Source organism: Pyxicephalus adspersus, chromosome Z, assembly GCF_032062135.1.
Source record: "Pyxicephalus adspersus chromosome Z, UCB_Pads_2.0, whole genome shotgun sequence".
NCBI lineage: Eukaryota > Metazoa > Chordata > Amphibia > Anura > Pyxicephalidae > Pyxicephalus > Pyxicephalus adspersus.
The window spans coordinates 49,822,092-49,844,397 of record NC_092871.1 but is presented as its reverse complement, the minus strand read 5'-3'; the positions used below and the strand labels follow the sequence as shown (position 1 = coordinate 49,844,397).

The 22,306-nt window shown below is 39.4% G+C and overlaps 1 protein-coding gene across 4 annotated transcripts; it reads right to left on the bottom strand.

The window, feature by feature from the left end:
* Positions 1-248: 248 nt before the first annotated feature.
* SLC2A6 (solute carrier family 2 member 6) lies at positions 249-21,786 on the bottom strand. 4 transcript variants are annotated; one of them, XM_072431777.1, is made up of 10 exons: positions 21,463-21,785; positions 18,758-18,920; positions 18,027-18,233; positions 7,284-7,383; positions 5,335-5,462; positions 4,425-4,577; positions 3,278-3,386; positions 2,088-2,258; positions 1,238-1,383; positions 249-933 (listed from the first exon to the last, which is right to left on the bottom strand). In XM_072431777.1, exons 1-10 carry the CDS (start codon positions 21,552-21,554, stop codon positions 778-780), a joined length of 1,425 nt encoding a protein of 474 aa, XP_072287878.1. In that variant the 5' UTR covers positions 21,555-21,785; the 3' UTR covers positions 249-777. The 4 variants fall into 4 exon arrangements, with proteins under 4 accessions (XP_072287878.1, XP_072287877.1, XP_072287879.1 ...); XM_072431776.1 differs by having other exon boundaries at positions 5,335-5,546; positions 21,463-21,784; XM_072431778.1 differs by lacking the exon at positions 2,088-2,258 and having other exon boundaries at positions 5,335-5,546; positions 21,463-21,786.
* Between the last annotated feature and the right edge of the window lie 520 nt (positions 21,787-22,306).

The window sequence follows — 22,306 nt, the reverse complement described above, 5'->3', positions numbered from 1 at the left end:
GTAAAGGGAGAGCCGAGAAAATGTGTTTGGTAACATCCTGCACTCCTGTACAGTGTCAAAGGCCATCGCCCGTTTCCCACAAACAAATAGTGAAAGAGGTGAGCATACACTTCCAGTATTAGCCACAATGCCCCAAAGTTTCACTCAGGGCTGAAGTTAACGTCTCAGCTTCAACTTGACTGTAGAACATCCGTGCCTAACACACTCCACAATCCATTTTTATGACATGATGAAATCAAAGGCAAATCTGGCCAATCGGCATATTTATTCTTGTTCAAGTGACCCATGCATGAGAAGAGAAACCTTTAGTGACAATTACTTGAAATGTAAATTAATTGTATCCTCTTACATTTAGTAAAACACAAAGTTGGGTAACCAACTTAAAATGTGTATATCATTTACCTATTGTAGTTTTTTTGCTTGTGTTTACGCATGCAAAAAACTTCACTTCCAGAACTGGACATAATTCAGTCCATTGTCTGTGTACCACTGTAAACACCCCAAGCCCCATGACATGTGATGCAGCATTAGACTTTCTAATATATTACGACTTGAAAGCTACACATGTGCTGTAATAATAGATACATATATTGTGTCGATTGCAGGGACCATTGCACCTGAAATGTGCAGTTTGAACAGTCAAGTCCCATGGGTGCCTTAGTGTACATTCAGACTCATGAGAGAGCTAGAATTGCTTGTAAATCTTTGTTTTCTTTGGAAGCACCTAACCACTTGTTAAATTTCCCAGCAGTTATTTGGTCTCAGTACTAGAAGTCACTATTTGATGAAAGAACGTCGTCCTGAGCGGAAGTACCATTCAATCTGCTCCAGTGTCCGTCCTTTGGTTTCTGGTACAGCAAAGTAGGTGAAGATGAGGCAACAGACACATATAATGGTAAAGAAGAAGAAAGGGGTTTCAAGCTCAAAGGCGTTCTAAAAAAAAGAAACATTTTATGTCAGATGAGAGAAAATCCACCACTTATCAATTGGTTTAGGTGAATTGGAACAATGTAAAACGTGGCACCTTTCAGTGTTGGGATGAAGTTTCTTAGCATCCAAGGCCCAAAGGCCAAATTCTCCCCCCACATATGAGATGTAAACTTTATTGGCAGGTGCTGCCCTTTCAGCAACTGCTATTTCCTGTAGTACCCAAAAAGGTCACTTTTTCCCTTGGTCTAGCCTTGGCATCCTTATCAAATAATAATATTTTATGGAAAGGCAAATATTAGGAGCTTACCACGACAGGAAGAAAAGCCTCTGTAAGAACAAAGCCAGTGAGCCAGCTGACTACAACGCACAGACCAGATGCCACTCCACGAGCTTTCAGTGGCAGAATCTCAGACATCAGAAGCCAGGTGATTGGCCCCCAGCCAAAGGCATAACCTGAAGAGACAAAGTACTCTCAGTTCTTTACTATAAGGAGTTCTGAGAAAAAAAATCATGGAACCAGCAGAGAAACTAACAAATATGGCATACTAAACAAGAGACGTGCTTCTGTGCAGTAGTCATACATGAAAAAAGAAAACAAAATAGATACTAAGAGTTACATCTAGTATACAGAACAAGAGAAATGTTACTGTGTACAGTGTATACACATATAGAAGGATATATACTAATATAATCAAACCTATATACAGAACAATAAAACTAGTACTGTGCAGCAGCCACACATACAAAATAAGAATAGATAATAAAATTACACCCAGTATACAGAACAAGAGAAGTGACAATGTTAAAAGTCCACACACACAGAAAAGGACAGATACCAATACAATTACAAATATACAGAACAATCAAATTAGTACTGTTTAGCAGCCATACATACAGAATAAGAACAGATATTTAAAATTATACCCAATATACAGAACAAGGAAAGTGGTACTGTTTATACATCTATAACATCTATAATACAGTATAGAAACATAACTGGGAATCACACCCAGAATATACAAATAAAGTTCCACCATGGAGCAGAATATGGATTCATGTCACAGTGTAGTGAATAATACATGCAACATCACAAACATCCATGAAAGGCACATAGACATAATTAAGAATACTGAAAAGATCTTTGTATTCCCATTTACCTAAAATATACAACATGATGCATACTAGAGGAATAACACCCAAATAGTTTGAATCTACATGAGGCCCGGGCCCAATTAGGGTCATATTGAAGGTTGTGGAATTGTGTTTGAGATCAACTGTGAAATGAATATACAGACCCATTGCTAGAGAGGAGGCCAGCATCAATGAGCCTGAAAGACAGAAAAAGGAGAGCAATGGGGTCATCTAGTACCTATAGGACCTTTACAAGGTTTATTATATTTATTTCTGTAGTTACAACTGTTGTTTGAGAGCATTCAGCTGTAACATATAGTTACAAGTTTGTTTCCCTTTTTTTCATAGAACTGGAAGTTACTTGCACCTCTCCTAAATATTTTAGGATATGTTACAAGATCACTACTAACTGTAAGAGCAATTATAACATTTTATGGAGATAATGGAGGCTGCCTGAAATTGTTTGCACTACCTGGTAAATCTGAAACTGAAATTTGCTCTGCATGACAGTTTATCCACTGTAAATTTCTAGCATTAGGCGAACCACCTCTGGATAACATGCTCCATGTTTAGTAAGTGTGGCATGGTGAAGAGTATTCTGGGTTATTCAGATGAGTTCACTTATTGGCTCCCCCATAAAAGTAACTAAGGATTGGTGAGTAGCAGAACTTCTTGCACAATCTCCAACTGGTAAGGGGGTTACCTTTTGGAGTGAAATAGAAAAATTTGGTGTGTGATCCCTATTGTTTATCCAGTTGTTGCAATCAGTATCACAATCTGTCACCCAGCTTGCAAAGAATGAACCACATACAGTATGACATTGGATTGAGGTCACAAGGTAATTGTTTATTCTGTGAAATGCTATCGACATAAATTTGAAAGCATACCCGACTCAAGAGTGTATGTTGGAACCCTGTGCTTCACTAAGGAAAAAAAGATGTATTCCTTCCAATTGCATATTCCATTAGCCAGAAGACACTGGCATATTCATCCTTCGTACATGGACATGATTTTTAACCTTAACTGATAGCTATTGGTAAATCATCAGCTGTGTATTTACTGAGCACTAAGTCTTTTTTCCCCCGATCAGTCAGAAATACTAAAATATTAATACAATATTACATTTTAAATAACCTTTAAAAAATTTACTTTAGAATTACATTCCAATTCAATATAATTGGTGCTATATGTAGAGATTTCCCAACGTAACACTTACTGGAGATATAGAGCAACACTTTCCTTCCAGCTTTGTCCATAACAGTGGCAGAAACCGCTACTGACAACAGTCTTACCAGGCCAACAAGAGCAGCATCGTACTTTCCTGGCTGGAGAACGAAAAAAAGAGAAATGAAATAAAGGGAGGTGAGAGCAATACAGGAATAGCAAGTAATACCAAAATTTGGTGGTACATATCTAAAATGTATCTGTGTGGAGATAAATAACAATACTGAAAATGTTGATGACAACACTTTTTTATAAGCTAGTATAACAGAAACCTACTTGAAATGTAAAAAAAGTCATGACCAAATCACAATTTAGAAAGTTGTAGAAATGTGAGTTAGATTGAATGTTTGTAAACTTGTAACTGGTAAATTTTAACTGATTTAGGATTTTAATTCAAACAATTAAACCTATTTGTTGGGTCCAAAAATCCCAACCCATGAGATATAATTGTCCACAACTTTATTCTGCTTTCCTTTGGCCCATAACTGCAAACCAAATTCTTAATTTCACATTTGTAACTTAAAAACATGGAACGGACAGCATTATAGATTTGTCTTATCATTATGTTGTCACACAGTAGGTGACAGTGTTAAAATTAGTTCATTGGTGCTTAGGGGTTGGAGTAACCAAGTAACTCTGTGTCAATACATCCAAGGTGAAAAGGATTCAATAAGAGGCAAACATATCTACATGATTAATAAATTAACAAAAAGTCTACAATCTTTTTGTGAAAAGATGTTTTTCTTCTTTTTCAAGATATCCCATACCTCCAATTGTCAGGAACATTTGGAGGAAACCTAATTTTAGCTTCGGTGTATGGACATCCTTGTGCAAAATTTGTAAATTATCAGACGTGGACCTGAAATAAAATCTATGCAAGAAAATTTTAAATGGAACAATTGCTGACTTGCTTTAAAAAAGCAGATAGCTGATTCGGATTTTACTCTCATTTTTCCTGGTCTCCCAAATTGTTTTGGTGGACAAAACTAATAGCTAGAATTTGCATAAATGGGCCAGCAATGGTGGTCTACACATTTCTCAGTACAGGCTTACTTTAAAGCGCAGCTGCAGACTCTTGTACTAACATTTTGTTCAATAAAAGATTTCGATAAAAATATTCCAGCCCTATTGCTCCTCACCAGAATGACTTTGGTTTTGTTGAAGATAGGCTCCAGGTATGTCAGTATTGGATTGATTCCAGACATCTGTTGTAAAAATCTCATGAGGACAGCAGTGAGGATGGGTTTGAAGTAATGTGGTTCGGACAGTTCATTACAAGTCATTGAACTGTTCTGAAATGAAAAGGTGACACCATTTGCTTGTAAAACTTCTGCCAAATTTATCTTTCATGTGATTCTGGTTTGCATTCTGTAATTGTTTACTATGTTATTTGCATAATTATACCTGTACAATATACATTAGTACACGCACATATAATACTCAGTTATTAAAAAAAAGAAACTGGTAGCCAATCCCCCCCCCCCCCATATTTCTATTTTTCCTATTTTTTACCAATATTTGTTGGATATTATGGTGTATATTATCACATTATGCATTTTAGAAGAAAGAACCTTCAATATATCCTTTCTTTATTCTGTATTCTTCGGTTACTGTATATTAGGCCTCTCATCACTAGCACTACAGTACTAGTCATGGCTTCCTACTACAATATACAGTCATGGCTTTTTCTTTTCTGGCATGTGCTGGTCTCTGCCAATATGCCTTTCCTTTTATCTGATTCTGATATATAATGTCACACAATTGCTGGACAGAAGGTAAAGATGAATGCAGACACAAGGCGAACCAAATGGAAAGTGCTATAAACCCCATGTGTTTTTTATTTGGGGTGAGTGTATGATAGTTCTAGGACACAGAAATATCATTATGTCAGTGCTCTGACCCCCCCCCCACCAAAGTCAGTGTGTCAATGTTGAAGATCTCCACTGTCCATGTGTCACTGTTGCTTTTGTGGTACCACTATTCTCAGGGTGTTGTTTTCCTTTTTTATATTCCCTACAAATGAGCATGTTGCCTTTTGGCCTGCAATACCTTATTCATGATGCTGTCCTCAATTCTCTTAAATTCATCTTTGTATGCTGTATTTGGCCCTCTGAGCCACTCTAGAGCCTTAAGGGCCTTTTCTGCTTTCCCTTTTGAAATGAGGAATCGTGGGGAGTCTGGCATAAAACATAAAAGGACAATCATGGCAAATACAGGAATTTCACCAGCTATTGCCAGCCAGCGCCATGGAACAATGATACCTGAGAAGACAAAAGTCAATACTTTTCTGTATGGGAATATTTGGATATTTGTAAGATTAATAATTAATATAATTGTAAGATAAAAAGAACAATAAAGTGATTTAAGTAACAATTATAGTTAAATACATAAATAAATCTTATAACACATGGAAAAGAAAGGATCTGTTGCTCACTATATCGTTGTAAGAAAGGTTATGTTTTGCCAAGCCTTAAATATGTAATTGACAATAGGGAGGAAAGAAGAAAAAGACAGACTTTTGCTGGCTATATATTTGTATGTTATCAAAGCGTTTGTGTCAATGTTGGTAATGTTGCATTAAAAGTTTATTACTTGATAGTAACATATTACATTACATATAAACTATAAAAAGTATAGAGGATAACAGATCAATAATAAAACTTACATGTGAACAAGTGTTAATCAAAGATATACTAAATCAGAGTTCATCAAAGATTTGTACTTAGGATATCTTGGAAAGTTACCAGACACGTTTCGCCAAATCAATGGCTTCCTCAGGGGATCAAGAGACTTGAGTTGATATAAATGAAAATAAAGGAAGTGAGTAAAAAGTCATAATGTGAGAGAAAGGAATCGCTGTAATGACGTGAAAGATACCAGAGTAGATATGGCACTGGATCATAGGATTGCAAAAAGGGATATAGATGAAAATAATTTAGTGGTGATAAAGTCCTATTGGGTGTTAGAGTCGTTCTTGAAATAGGCAAGCATATGACTCTCAACAGACCGTTGAGAGACAGATTAAGGATGAATCCAGAGTGGTTAAAGAAGTATACCACTTGTTGGAAAATCCAATGAATTATAGAGTAATGTAGTAATTGCTATTATCGTTTATATCTGTTGAAGAGATAGACTTTATGGATAGTGTGGGACGACCAGTCCTGAAGGGATGGTAATGATCACAGAATGGCAGCCATGTCAGGAGAGGGTGAGCTTCAGAGGATACATCTGTTCATTGATAGTGTAGTACAGAAAGTGAACAAAATCCTATCAGCAGCCAGCCACCAGGAGACACTCAGATTTAGAAGTACAACTCTTTGATGCACTCTGATTTAGCATAACTTAACACTTGTTCACATGTATGTATTATTATTGATCTAACCTCTATACTTATAGAGTTCGTATGTAATGTAATATGTAACTATGAAGTAATACACTTTTAATGTAACATTACCTTTCTATTGTTCTGTTTTTCAAAAAAACATTGACACAAGCGCTTTAATAACATACAAATATATAGCCAGCATAAGCCTGTCTTTTTTTTTTTGCCTCCCTATTGTCCATAAATAAATCTCATCCAAACAGCTGACATTTGTATAAAAATACATCCTACATATTCGTCTGCTCACCGCTGATTTCCTGCTTAGTAATAAGATAGAATCTTGGCTGTGAAGGTTTTGCCTTTATCAAAGTTTTGTATATAGATATATATTAAGGCTTTTTTTCTGACTCTTTTATAACAAGACTAGCTGACTATGTTACACTTGGCAGAGATTACCCCCTTTTCCCACTTGTGCCACAAAGACAGGAAGTGGGATGAAATCTTATTAATAAGAAGATAGACACTTTTTTAGTGGCAAGTGAAAAGATTAAAACCGCTGTCAGATTATATTTGCCATTTGAGTCAAAATGAAATTTTCTCTGAGCCCAACAAAAGAATACAGACATTGCTCTTTAAAGGTAAAATATAGAGTAATTTCAATCAGGGTTATACGTACTGAGTGCATACAGGACTAAAGCACCACATACTGCCATTAGCTGTGGACAAGCCCCCAATGCACCTCTCACTCCTGCATGGGAGATTTCCGAAATATAAACCTGCAACACAATCAGACATAACATATTGTTCAATATACAAGGCAAAATCAAAAAAAAGAATGAGATTAGTGTGCACAATTATAAAAAACGTGTCACATGAATAAACTGGGTAAATATTAGGACTAGTACACATTGTACTGTATGTCAGATCTGAACAAGCACCAGTCAATAAAACCACCAAGGTACTACAAAACCCAGAATGTTCTTCATCTGTTAATTTAAAGAATATTTGTGGGATTTGTGGTGCCCATATCTATATTTTAATCCATAAGGATGGCATCGCATACATTAAATAATATTGAAATAATCATCATTTATCAACTCTTTACTTATTTAATACATTTAGGTAAATTGACACTATTGATACAATAATGAAATTAATTGGGCACATATAGTTATATGCTATGAATAGAGAATTGAGGGATTATATTTTCTGTCAGGTTGTTATGGCTGTCCTTAGCAACCTTAAGAGATTCAGCCTCTTTGTACATCAATAGTACCAAATTACCAGAGAAGGCAATCCTTTTATCTTTTTATTTTTATTATTACACAGTATTTTTTTTAGCACCTACATATTACGCAACATTTCACATAGTCCATAGTCATGTCACTAACTGTCCTTCAAAGGGGCTCACAATCTAATGTCCCTACAATAGTCACATGTCATTACCACAGTCTAAGGTCATTTTTTTGGGGGGAAGACAATTAACCTAACTGCATGTTTTTAGAATGTGGGAAGAAACCAGAGTACCTAGAGGAAACCTACAGAAACACAAGAACCTGCAAACTCCATGCAGCTAGTGTCCTGGCTGAGATTCAAACCTGGGACCCAGCGCTGCTAACCTCTGAGCTACCGTGCTGACCATGGGAATTTTCTTGGGGATTTTGGCTAATTTAGCATTTCCTATGATCTTTTTATCAGTATGTTGACACCACCCCTGAAAGGTGACTATAATATTTTTTTTTTTTTACCCCAACAGATACTTTATTACAGCATTTATTATAGGGCCCCAAATTAGTAGACTGGCCTTGCATTAACTAGGCCATCTTTATTAGTAATGCACTACATCTCGGGCTTCATCCAACCTCCGTGTGGTGAGAGAGCGGACAGCAGAGAAAGGATGGAATGCTTTATTTCTGGCACCCAGTCCTCCAGACGATCCCAGCAGGAGCAGGCAGGGAAGAAAGCTACACAGGCCAAGATGGCCGACCCCATGCGGGACCATGCGGACGAGTCTTCCAGTCCTGCACAGCCTTAGATTACACCAAGCTGGCTATGGAGGTCTACCAGCATCTTAAGCCTACTCTGATACAGGATATTAAAGAGGCATTACAGCAGCATTTACAGCCTATAACAGAAACTGTCACTAAACATGGAGAAGAGCTGCAAAGCATGCAACAACGCATTAGCGATTTTGAAAATGATGATTTAGTGTCTACCCCTACACAACAGCAGCAGATGAATGATCAGTACTTGCAATTACAGGAAAAAGTTATAGATATGGAAAATAGAGCACGCCACAATAAGTTGCGCATTATTGGTGTTCCTGAGTCATATAAGCCTTCTGAATTGGAGAAGCTCTCTTCCATCACCCTCCCTAAATCCTTGGGGCTTAAAGCACAGAGATTGGGACCCCCCCAGCATAATAAACCATTTCCTCGTCCTCTAATAGTGCAATATCACCATTTCACAGATAAAAAGTTTTTTTTTAAAGGCATACCAGGGCATGACTATTTTTGTATTGATGATACTAGAATTTTGTTATTCTCTGGCTATTTCATGGAGACTACCAAGCAGCGATGGGCCTTTTCTCCCCTGTGCAAACAACATATTGTGAAGGGATTTAGCTTTGCCTTAATGTACCCCGCAGTGCTCAAAATATTCCTCCCTGACAAGGAACCACAACTTTTCAAAGACCCCTTGGAGGCAGCTGACTTCATTAAATCTCTGCCTGCCAATACTCTGTCTTCACTGGTCAGGGATCAGTTGTCTACAAATGATTCCGTGCACTCCTCCAGATCTTCTTCACCGCGTTCTTAAACGCCAACAATATCTGTTAACTATATAAGCTACTGCCTTCTCCTGCTGCTTATTTGTATAACAGCCTGAACTTTTATTTACAATATGGCATTTACAAGACTCTCCTTTTTTGTTTGTTTTTCCACCCACTGGATGGAGCTGATGATCCGGTATACTACAACACTGCATAAATGAGGGCTGGTTTGTTTTCCTCTTGTTTTTTCCCATTTTTTTGTCCTCTATCTTTGTATGCTAGGCCTGAAGAAATCAGGAGAGCAGGGGGAGAGAATTCCAGCGATTTAACATCATCTCCTACTATATCCCACATTGGGGAAGAAGGAAGTCTATTAGCTGTGATATGTTTTGAAACTTTTAGTTTGTTTTTGTTTCTGTTATTTTGGAATTCATACCCCATTTGTCTGTACCAGATGCTTTACTACTACTGAGCCTAATCAATCTATTTTTTCTATTGAACTTGCAACTGAATGCAATGGCCTTTGCCATGCTGCCGCTCGGCTGGGACGACAGTGTGGCATTGTTTTTGTGCCTACAACATGTTCTTGAGGGTCTTTTCTCATGTATACCTCCTTAAGCTTACTACCTGGAACGTCAAGGGCCTTCGGTCCCCTGCTAAACGCACAAAAATTTTGAGGTATTTAAAGAAGATTCAAACAGATATTGCCATCACCCACCTAATGTGAAAGAATTGGGTGAGTGAAGTCTGGGGAGCATCGTGCTAAAGTTCTTATCCTGCTGCATGAAAAATTACAGTACATCATATCTCCAAAGTCATGTGATGTCATAAATGGCAGATGGGCATCGCTGACCCTCAATTTCCTGCTAACTCGCTTACCTTAATGGTGGTCTACAGTCCCAACTCGGACAATGCTGTTTTTTTTAATACTTTGTTGGGTACCCTCCAATGGCTTCCACACACCTCTCTGTTGGTGGCAGGAGATTTTATTGGTGTGTCTAGAACTATCGAAGATAGGCATCCACCACCTCCCAAGCAAGGAGTCTCTTCCAATAACGATAAGGCATATCAATCTTTCATGTTAGCAGCAGGGTTGACTGATTCTTGGAGACACCTTCACCTACTGTAGAATGAATTCATGCACGTGTCGGCAGTTTAGACCACAATGTCCAGGATAGACGCCATCTTGGTCTCTGATGACTTACTGTGTAAAATTGATACCACTGAAATCCACCCGTTGGTAATCTCGAATCATGCACCTGTCTCCTCAGTTCTCACTGATGGCTTCTTATATAAAACAGACTTTGTGTGGAAATTTCCCCCAATTCCAGCCAAAGATGAATCTTTTCAACAAAATCTAGCGTATTGGTGACAGGATTATGAATATCATAATGCTCAACACAAGTCTAACCCCGCACTATTTTGGGACACAGCAAAAGTGGTGCTCAGAGGCAACACCATGGTTTATGTTGCATCCAAGAAGAAACGGACACTTGCAAGATACCAAGAGGCCTGTTCTCAAGCACGCCAGGCTTACCTGGCCTTCAAGTCGTCACTTTACGCTTCTGATAAGGAGCATTGGTTGCAAGCGAAAAGGGCATGTGATTTCTGTATCGGCCAGTATGATACCATGATTAGGTCCTATCGCTCTGCTGAGTTTTTTAGATACTGGTAGTTTTTTATTCTGGTCGATTACTGGCAAATCTAGCAAGGGGATACCGGACGCCGTCACACGTCACAGCTATTAAGGATCCCCAAGGGGTCGTGCATAAAACATCTGGGGGTATTGCCTTGGTGTATGCATCCTACTACACAAAATTATATTCCACCCAAGGGAGCAATCTGGCCCAAGGCCAAGCTTTCCTTGATAAGCTAACACTTCCACAGTTATCTGCAGAAGATTTGTGTTTTCTTAACTCGCCTATTACGGAGGAAGAAACTTTGTCGGCCATTAGGCACTCATCTAACCCTGATGGCCTGCCTGCTGAATTCTACAAAATCTTGGCCGACAGGGTTTCTACTCCTGTTACCACATTGTATACCAGTATGTTCTCCTAGTCTACATATCTAGACTCAGGAAAACTAGCTTTTATAAAAGAACTTAAAAAAAAAACAGAAGTATCCGCTGGATCCGGGATCATATCGTCCAATATCATTACTGAAAAAAGATGTTAAACTGCTCTCTAAGATCCTGGCAGGCCGCCTAGCTAAGTATCTTCCAGACTTAGTTAGCCCTGCACAAGCCGGTTTCATATTAGGTAAATCCACTACTTATAACATACAGAAATTACTAGCAGTTCTTGAACATACCCGTTTGTCGGGTCTTACTCCTGCGTCGGCTGCCATTATGGCACCTGACACAGAAAAAGCCTTTGATAGTGTGTAATGGTCTAAAATTCTAGCCAAGTTATCTCAATAGAAATATCTCCCACTGTCACTAATGGGTCGCTGCCACCTTGTTCAAATGATCAGTTTTAATAGATTGCTCTATCGATTACAAACCTTAACATTTCTTCAGCGTCACACAGATGTTAAAAAACTTCAGTCGGCATTTGTTTCTTGTATATGGCAGGGCAAGACTCCTCGTATTGCCAGATCTAAATTAGTTTATTCTAAAGACTATTTGGGAGTTGATTTTCCTGGTCTACGTAAATATAATTTAGCATGTCTTAGATGTAATGCACGTGGGTGTGGACCCACTGTGCCACTGACTGGGTATGCTCCGGAGGGGCGTAACTAAGCCACTACCTGGTCTTCACTAGAGCCTCTGATGGTGAGGATAGGCTTGGGCCGCAAGGTGCCACTCCACAGTGATCCCCGGGTCAGTGGCAGCTGACCAGAGGGGTCAGGGTACTCGGTGCAAGCACCGAGGGGGCTTGCGTGGCCAAGAGGAAGGTGGCAATCAGACAAAGTCCAAAAACAAGATCCGAGGTCAGGGTTAGGCGGCAATCAGGCAAAAGTCCACACACATAATCTGAGGTCAGGGTCAGGCGGCAAACAGGCAAAGTCCAAGGGTTAGTAAACAAGGTCCGGTACACAGTAAAGCAGACAGAGGAAGCACCTTTGCACTAGGAGTTCAGACAAGCTAAAACCTTGAGATTGCTCAGGCAACTTCCTGTAGTAGGAGGTGCCTTTAAATACTAGCAGAGATCCAGCCATAGGCTGTAGAAACAGAGGACGTGTATGTGTTGCCCCATAGATGAAGAGAGACACACCCACACCAGCTCAAACACCAGTGCAAGTCTCCAGCAGGAAGGAAACTCTGGCATGGAACACAGGTACTGGGGTTATTCTACCTGAAAAAGAGGACCTGGCGCCCGTGCCTGCAATTAGGAGCAGCTGCGCCGGCAAGACCCGCAGGGCTAACAGTGGATTAGTAACAAAATCCATGGCTATCTGTTGCCAAGGAGCCTCAGGAACAGGCAGGGGAAGCAAGAGGCCCGCTGGACGTTGCTTGGAGGTTTTATACTGTGCACATGACGGACAGGCAGTGACAAACTCTTGGATGTCTTCGCATGATTGGCCACCAGTACCGTTGAGAAATAAGTTTGAAAGTCTTTCGTATATGGACTCAGACAAAGCCTTTCCATCGACGGACAATATGGTCAGAGGCCTCTGTAGGCGTTGAACGGGTATCTGATAACGATCCACTAGGCATTGTTGCAGGAAGTTCCCTGTTGCTCTGGAATATAGAAGCGCCATCTCCGTAAACCGACCATCGCCTAATGACAAGGTTACTGGCAGAGTCAGAGGAGGAGAGGAATTACCTTCACCTAGGGCAGCCTCTCCCATGGACCCCAGGCTCGGAAGTTTCCTGGCTTCAGGGGACAAGCGCAGAGCACATGATCAGAACTACCACAATAGAAACAAAGTCTTAAGGCACGGCAGTGATTGCGCTCCTGTTCAGACAGCCTAATCCGATCGACCTGCATGGGTTCAGGGACTGCCGACAACATAGGAGGCAGTGTTTTAGAAGCTTGTGGAAGAGAAAATGCCAGATGACAAGGACCCACTTCACGTGCCACTTCTCTGGCACGTTCCTGGAACTGTAAATCAATTCGAGTAGCCAGGGAGACGAGGTCATCCAGGGGGGAGGGAACATCCCGACCGGCCAATTAATCTTTAATTCTTCCGCAGAGCCCCTCCCAAAAGGTGGCCACAAGTGCCTCATTATTCCAGCTGAGTTCTGAGGCTAACGTACGGAACTAGACTGCATACCGGCCCACAGATTGCTTTCCTTGACGCAACCACAGCAGGGAGGATGTTGCAGAAGCGGTGCAACTGGGCTCATCGAACACCTTGCAAAAGGTCTCTAGGAAAGCCTGTAGATCTATTATAACTGGGTCGTTCCTTTCCCAGAGGGGATTGATCCAGGCCAGCACCTTCCCAGTAAGACATCAGAAAAGCCACTTTGGCTCGGTCAGAGGCAAATTGGTGAGGTAAAAGTTCAAAATGAAGAGTACATTGATTTATGAACCCCCAGCACTACTTGGGGTCACCATTATAACGTGGGGGATCTGATAGACAAGGTCCAGATAATAGTACGTTGGAAGGAGGCGGGGCAAGAATTGGAGCAGAGAAGCTTGATGGTGCTGGGTTGGCAGATATCAGATCATTCAGGCGCATATTCACATTGTGTAGGTAAGACAATATTTGATCCTGACGCTCACGCTGCTGAGCCAACTGGCGTAACTCAGTGGTACTGGGAAGGTTTGGATCAGCGGAGTCCATGGCCTGAGCAAACTGTAATGCACGCGGGTGTGGACCCACTGTGCCCCTGACTAGGTATGCTCCGGAGGGGCATAACTAAGCCGCTACCAGGTCTTCACTAGAGCCTCTGATGGTGAGGATAGGCTTGGGCCGCAGGGTAGCTGCCAGGTGCCACTCCAGAGAGATCCCCGGGTCAGTGGCAGCTGACCAGAGGGGTCATAGTACTCGGTGCAAGCATATTCCGAGGTCAGGGTCAGGAGGCAAACAGACAATGTCCAAGGTTTAGTAAACAAGGTCCGGTACACAGTAAAGCAGACAGAAGAAGCATCTTTGCACTAGGAATTCAGACAAGCTAAAACCTTGAGATTGCTCAGGCAATTTTCTGTAGTAGGAAGTGCCTTTAAATACTAGCAGAGATCCAGCCATAGATATAGAAACAGAGGGCGTGTATGTGTTGCCTCATAGATGAAGAGTGACACACCCACGCCAGCTCAAACACCAGTGCAAGTCTCCAGCAGGAAGGAAACTCTGGCATGGAACACAGGTACTGGGGTTACTCTACCATGAAAGATAGGACCCGGCACCCGTGCCTGCAATTAGGACCAGCGGTGCCGCCGCGACCCGCAGGGCTAACATGAGACATGTCAAGGACGGGTGGCATGGTACATCTCAATATACAGTAGTAAAATTAGAGACTTTGGTTGGTTTGGTTTGGTTCAACCCTAGTCTCTACTGGGTCTTTTAAATAGTCCTTTCTCATCTGTGCCACCTAATTTACGTAAAAATCTTCTGCTAAGGGACACTCTACTAGCATTGAGATAAAATAAAAAAGCTGTTCCGTTGTTGTGTGGGTCCAAGTGTTAACATTCCTCTGCATACCACGCCCTGTTTTCCCCAGGGTCGAGTCTATAAGACTTTTGAATTATGGAAACGCAGAGGCAGAAGCAGTTCTTGGTCATCTTTTGGATGACTCTTATATTCTTCTGCCCTTTGAGATACTGAGACTCAAATATGCTCTGCCTGTGCATCACTTCCTCCCTTATTTACAAGTTAAATCTACTTTTTTTTTGGATCTCAGGCTAGGCAAATAAATGTAGTACTTTCAGGCCAGATCCAACATTTTTTGAGGAGAGTCTGCATCGAGACATTCCATTATTCTTTATAAGGAGATATCCCTACTGATGCAGCTTGTGTGCTTCCTTTTGTGCACCGTTGGGCGGCTTTTCTTAATCTTCCACATTTAGAGGCCCTTGAGTTACTAGAATCCTCATGGTCATGCATCCGTAAAGTTATAATTAGTAAACAGTGGCGGGAAATCAAATTATTACACAGAGCATATTATGCTTTTAACATACCCTCCAACCCCCAAAATCTGACACCTAGGTTTACAGCATGCCCCAAGTGTAACTTTGCTTTGGCTCCTCTTGAACATATATTGTGGGACTGCCCTGTTATATCCAGGTTCTGGTCTAAAGTTTTTGACTTTTCCTGTTTATTTACTGGATACAACAGACACATATCTCCACAATTGTCCTTATTTCATGGTAGTGTGTGTGTGTGGGGGGGGGGGGGGAACCCCTGGTTGCTATCCCTACACAGCCATTGGTGACCAAATTTGAACACCTTTGTTATTTAGCAGCCAAAAAATGTATCTTCAAGATGTGGCTTGAAACGAAACCTCCAGATATTTCCCAGATGATAAAATATCTTCAAGATATAATGACAGTAGATAAAATTGAAGCTACTAAACATTGAGAGACACATTCACAAAGATTCTTTGGTATATGGATGCCTTATTTACAGAACACTCTTTCCCCAGCCCAGCTCCAGGATAATATAGAACTCTTTAGACACACCACTTGGTATGACCTTAGGCCCTTGGGTAATGTCTGAATCCTTACATACAATTCCTTTACTTTAAATCCATTATCTGTGGGTCAACATAGTGATTATCTAAAGGGAATTCAGTTTATATTATTATGGTCCTATAAACAAACAGAGACAACCTGACAATACATAGGAATAAAAATACCAATCCTGAATAAAGGCAGACAACAAAAGGGTTGTGATAATATGCAGGCAAAACATGGACAATCAGGATAATAAGCAGGCAACTAACATGCAATATTTATATACAACTGCAAAAAAATAAACAATTGTGACAACATGTGAACTAAAAACATGGCAATGACAACAAACTAGCAATTGTTACAATACACAAGTGACAATTAAGCAATCTTTACAAAACACTGGCAGCTAACTGGAAACTGTGACCATGCATAGACAACAATTGGCAACCATTTCCTAATAAATGGACAATGTGATCTTTTGGTATACTTTAAAGAAGCCTCTATAACCCTCAGAGAAAATTTAAACTCTTTTGCACACTTAGAGAATTACCAACATTTTTTATATCCAGGCATTTCACCAGAATATTTATCAGAGACAATAGAAGGGATGATAAGAATATGGACTATACAGGTAGCAGTTCAGTGGCATTTTATACACTAAAATAGAAAGTAGGAAAAATACCAAGTAACAATATAACAATGTATCTTTCCCCTATGGGGCTTTTATTATATATTTCTGCAGATCCTGGAATTCCACAATTAGGCAGATACAGATTTCCTGTTGGTCACATGTCTGTGTAAATTTCATGGCAAGTGTTGATAAATTTACCCGTGTCACCATGAACAACAAAGCTGCACTGTCCCCAGTCACAGGAAATTGGTGGTGCCTGCATTCCACACTTTTATCTAAGTATGGGCCACATTTCTCCACAGTTCCAGGAATAGGATTTCTTTTAAAGCCTTTTGACTGCACAGAAGTTGCCTTTCTCTATATGAAATTTAATGTTTTATTAAACAAAAAACTATATAAATATTGAACTTAACATCTTGCTATGTACAATTAAAAGGGATATCTTACAGAGTCTCTATAAAAAAATTTATCCAGGAAAAAATCTTTTTTAATTGCCAGCCTCCTGATTGTCAGAGAAGAGGTGAGAGCTATGTGACTTCCGAGCCCTGGTCTGAAAATAGTTAAACAAAAACAGCCTAAATGAAAGGTATTGAATAAATGTTTCATTCCGTTCTGTGAAAATCCATGCCATTTATACCTTATGGAGTGGAGACACCACAATTGATACATAGAGAACCAAATATTATCTCAGCACTTCTGCTGTCAGATAAGGGATGAAACTTTTTACAGCCCTTAGCTTTCCCATTCACTTTATTTTTACTGAATGATTTTTAAGTTTTCCAACACGCACGGTTTATAGATCTATCTAACACACAGAAGAAAATCTGCAACAATATACAGTGTCTGTTATGGAAGGCTACAATATAATGCATAAACTGCCCAATTATTGCAGGGAATTCTCTGCACAGCAGTAATGAGGATTGATAGGATGCATAGTCAATACCTTCACCATATTAGGTTTTGCTTCAATGAGCAGTGCAGTCTAGCACAGTGAAGACACTATACTGTATATTTGCACACAGACTGGAGTGGGTCAACGATCAATAACTGATAATCATTTTAATTTTTACTTTTTTACTGTGCATTTCTGACACACAGTCATAAAGGGGGGGGGAAGACTTTTTTTGAAGAAAAGAGAGCAGCCATTGTGCTATATGTGGACACACAATAATAAAAATTCAGCATTAAATTTTGTGTGGGCCATCACAATCACAAGACTGAGTAACAGGCTGTTTCAGGAAACAAGCCCACCAAGGGCCCAGTGACCAGTTTACAGTATCAGGTTTATTTCTTTGTTGATGGTCAGTGGCATTATTTATGGACTTCAGAATTAATGGAAGCTAAAGGGAGCTATGGCTTTCCATACTCATTTGACCTGTTCTTTTTACTTGCAACAGGTACTTTTTAGCCACGAGAGCCACCTTGGTATAAAGAACTGCTAGAAAGTGACCCACTTACTGGTATTGAGGATGACGTTAAGCCTCCAGCGAAGCCTGTGAGAATTCTTCCCAGGAGAAGCATGGAAATGTGCTGAGCGCTCCCCATTAGCAGGAAGCCAATCACTGCAGGAAGTGCAGAAAACATGATGCTGAGTTTACGTCCAAGCCAATCATTCAGGAACATTGAGCTTAGTCCACCAACACAGGTGCCCAGTGCAAACACTGACTGCAAAGAAAATACAAGAAAGTTATTAAAGTGAGTTACGGAGTACATTGTGGGAGCAGATGAGTTAGATGGTGCAGAGAGAAGATTTCTCCAGCAGTCCATAGTTGTTTTTGGAGGGAAGAACTAACATGAACATACACTTGGTTTTCAGTAGATATATGGAATTTAACATAAACCCATTGAAAACTGAGGAAATCCCAATCAGTGTTTGATGAATATATCAAATAAGCTTTGAACGGGGAAATAGCCATACTTTACCCACTCCAGCAAGATTCAATTCTTTCTTCCCTCTTCTCTGGCAGGCTAATGTTAAACGGTGGGGAGCCCATCAATTGGCCAATTATTTACAATAGCCTGTTGGGGCAGAGGCAGTGGTAGCTGGCACTTGATCTGGCTGGGTGCATGGCTAGTAGAATTAGCCTCCAGCAGTGGCAAGTATTTGGAAGAGGAAACTTAAATAAAAAGAAAAAAATGAAAGGAGCAGAATCCTCCAGCATTGCAAGGGAAAATTATTATCTCATTACCCCAAACCAAGACTTCTCTGATTCCGTAATATGCATAGTGGGATCAGCATCTCCTTCTAGAGCTGGAATGACTGGTGAGGTGTAAACCAGTGCGTAACCAAATGTGAAGTTGCCCAAGACAGCAGAAAACGCAGCTAGGAACATCTTCCTGTTATCTAGTGTTCTGTGGGAAAAAAGACATAAGTAAACAAGGCAGCTGCCTACAATCTCTATACTTAACAGCAAACCTTTTTTAACCACATGATCAGTTTTTCACAACTTGTTTCCGAGAAGCTAGACCAAGATTAGTGTTAGTGAAAACCTTAAAGGCTACCCCCCTGCAAAACTATGATATCAGATATAGTTTATTGCTATTTAATTAATTTTTATATCTGATAGGAATTCAGGTGGTGGAATCTATCTGAGCCAACAGGATAAACCAAATAAACTCCCCTAATGGTGTCACCTGTGTAGATTGTGTCCCTGCCACTGTTACAAGTGTGAAAATTTTGGCCTCTGTTTGGCTCTATAATGTAAACACAATGACTACCATCATCTCCAAACCTGGGAGTTGGTGAATAGCAATCTATCTTATGTGAATTAGTTTCATTTAAATTTGTACTTTGCAACCAAAGATAAACCAAAACCATAAAAAAAAAAAAACATTATTTTGAGTATCATTGTTCTTGCTCATATTTTTCATCTGATTTTGATAATGCCAAAATACTTCTATTTTTTCTAATTTATATACACTTCTGTTTATACTGTATGTAGAAGATGGTGTCACTTTGTAAAAAACAAATTCTAATATAACAGAAAATGAAAAAATAAAATAAAATAGAAAATAAAATAAATATCAGTCTATGGTGGTTTCAGGCCTGCAACTTAGCCATGTGCATGCAGTCACATCACACACAAGAGAATTTTTCAGATGTTGTAAGCCTTGAAGAAAGCAGAAGTGAGAATGACTTATTTGCTTTGTGTCTTGTGTCAGAAAAATTTAGCAAAATTTTACTTTTATTTTTACAAATGACTTAATTTGATTTAAATTAAATTACAATTAGTCTATCTTTATTAGAGACCTTGACATAAGTTTTATCATAATCTGTTTTTGTACAGAATATTATTTTTTTAATATTAGTGTGACTGTGATTGAAAAACTTGTTGAGCAATGGCTAACAACATCCAATGTGGAGCAGACACACACCCTGTATTCCAAATGTACAATTTCTGTGAAATCTTTGCCAAGACAGGGCTGATCTTGCCGCTACAATTCAGAGTTATCTATTAGAGATAATGTATGTACTCGAATTTTTGACATAAAAATTATATTAGAAAAATATTCTCCTGTTATAACTGGATCATACCTCCAGATAGTGCTGTGTTGACATGTAAAGTGTATGACAAACTCTTACCATCCGATCACATTTTTAGAGTTTGCAACGCACCTTGAGGGCACAGCATTGACAAGTAGTGACCAACAATAATGCAGAGAGATTATTTAAGAGCAAGTAACCCATTATAACCAACCAAGAAAGTACAAAATAGTTTAATTTTTTTAAAGAAGAATAAAAGATAGACTGAGCCAACAAGTTTTATTTTTCTTTCTTTGAATTTTTTTTAACACACTAAACAAACTACACATGTAGTGCTTACTTTATCTTTTAAATGGCACTGCACAGCAACATGCTGCTATGTGTTAATTGTCATTGTGATGCATTATGTTGTTAGGGTGCAGTTGGGATGCCATTCACAATAATTGCTAACCAAGCCTTTGTGTGTTGCATTAGGCATGCATTTCTGCATGGAAACACATGCAATAATGCAATGCACTAGTGTGGACAAGCTCTAAATTGACCCTGAAAGGATTCTTCCTAGTACTTACTTGGTAACAAAATCTAGCAACGTCCTGGAACACTGTAGAAAGTGTTATTTACATGTAATCAGCAAAAATACAAATGTATTAAAATGATTCTATATTTTATTGATTCAAGTATTGTACAAAATGTGTTCATACAAGACAGTGTATTTGGGATAATATATACAAGTGTAGTTAGTAGGGTACCAATACATGATAAATGTAATGTATACCTAACTTGCACAAAATTATACGTAATGTAATGAAATGATGAAACATCTTCAGACCTGATGGCTGTGTGTTGCAATGACATGTTGATCAATCTCTTAGGATGTAAGTCATTTTACCAATATATACCACATACTACCTCCCTACCAGAATGGATTCAGAACTTTTTTTATCAATGCTTTGATTAATTGTACTGTGTTTTGTAATCTGTATCTAGTTATCTCCCAGTGCTGTCAAGCTTTGCAATGCCAACACGTGTGAACATTTATTTATGGTTTATTTATACTTATTACTTTTTTTTAAACTAAGTTGCCTGTTGCCAGCTTGCATATGCATTTTCTCATTTCACTTTCGCCTTTCAGCACCAGGTCTAAGAAATCAGTTGCCTATTGGGATCTCTTTTTTAACGTGTTCTTCCGCATTTGTATAGACTTATTCTCAGTGCTCGAAAGATAAACTATATTTTTTCTCAAATGCGTGTCTAGACCGTATAGGGAGATCAAATTGTAAGTGCCTTTGAAGCAGAAACTGATGTACATTGATATAACATTTCTGTTGCACCCACGTGTATATGTACATATACCTAGGTATATGTACATAGGTATAAACAATATTATTAATATTAAAACATTTTACTTACTTGACATATCTCTTTTCTGCTTCTCTCAAGGTCTTCCCTACAGACTGGTAATCTGAACTTTTCGGGGTACTGAGCAGTGGTCTTGAGTCCATGGTATTGGTGGTATGGAGGGGTCAGCGTGTCCAGTGTGCTCAGGTTACTATGTGTGTAGTGTTGGTTAATGCTCTGCTTTGTTCTGGTCTCATGATATGGAAGGAACAGAGTGTCAGTTCTGCATGATGATGGTAAATTCCCATCACTGGGGAGGGACAAGGGGCAGCATTGTGCAAGAAGGGAAGATCTGCATGCACTGTAAATTTAGCTCAGCTCTAATGCCCAACCAAACAGGGTTCAGTTCTGGATGATGAGAACCACAAGTGTGTATTCTTGCTGCAAACACAGTCTATATAGAGCTCATGAACTGACAAACCACAAGTACCAGCTTTACAACTACAGACTTTGTGATATGGGAACAAGGGAAAACTTTTCCTCCCATCATTATGTGCCAGTGACTCGACATTACAACATTTGTGGCCATTCTTGTATCACATTATACAGGAAGAAGCAGACGGTATATCAGAATGTACAGTATATGAAAATTGCTTAACTGAATTTACAGACATCTATAACATTAACCTTAGAAAACAAGGATAATAAATAACAAATAGTTAAATACAAAGCAATGCTGGTTTATTAGCTGTGCTGTCCACACCAACCAGTCTCCATCATTTTATTATCCATGGTCCATCAGCCAAGGACTCCTGCACATCTATCAGGGCCTGCTCTCCCTCCCTGTCAGCTCACACAGCATATTGAGACCCTGGGCACAATCAATCCTGCACCCTGCTGCCTCCTCCAATCTTTC

Excerpts from the sequence above, each read along its gene's own strand:
- SLC2A6 (XM_072431776.1), bottom strand. The coding sequence starts at position 21,554 with ATGGACTCAAGACCACTGCTCAGTACCCCGAAAAGTTCAGATTACCAG. Across the intron at positions 7,384-18,026 it reads TAACGTCATCCTCAATACCA|GTTTATATTTCGGAAATCTC; the intron begins GTAAGTGGGTCA and ends ATTGTGTTGCAG. Across the intron at positions 3,387-4,424 it reads ACAAAACCAAAGTCATTCTG|CCAGGAAAGTACGATGCTGC; the intron begins GTGAGGAGCAAT and ends TTCGTTCTCCAG.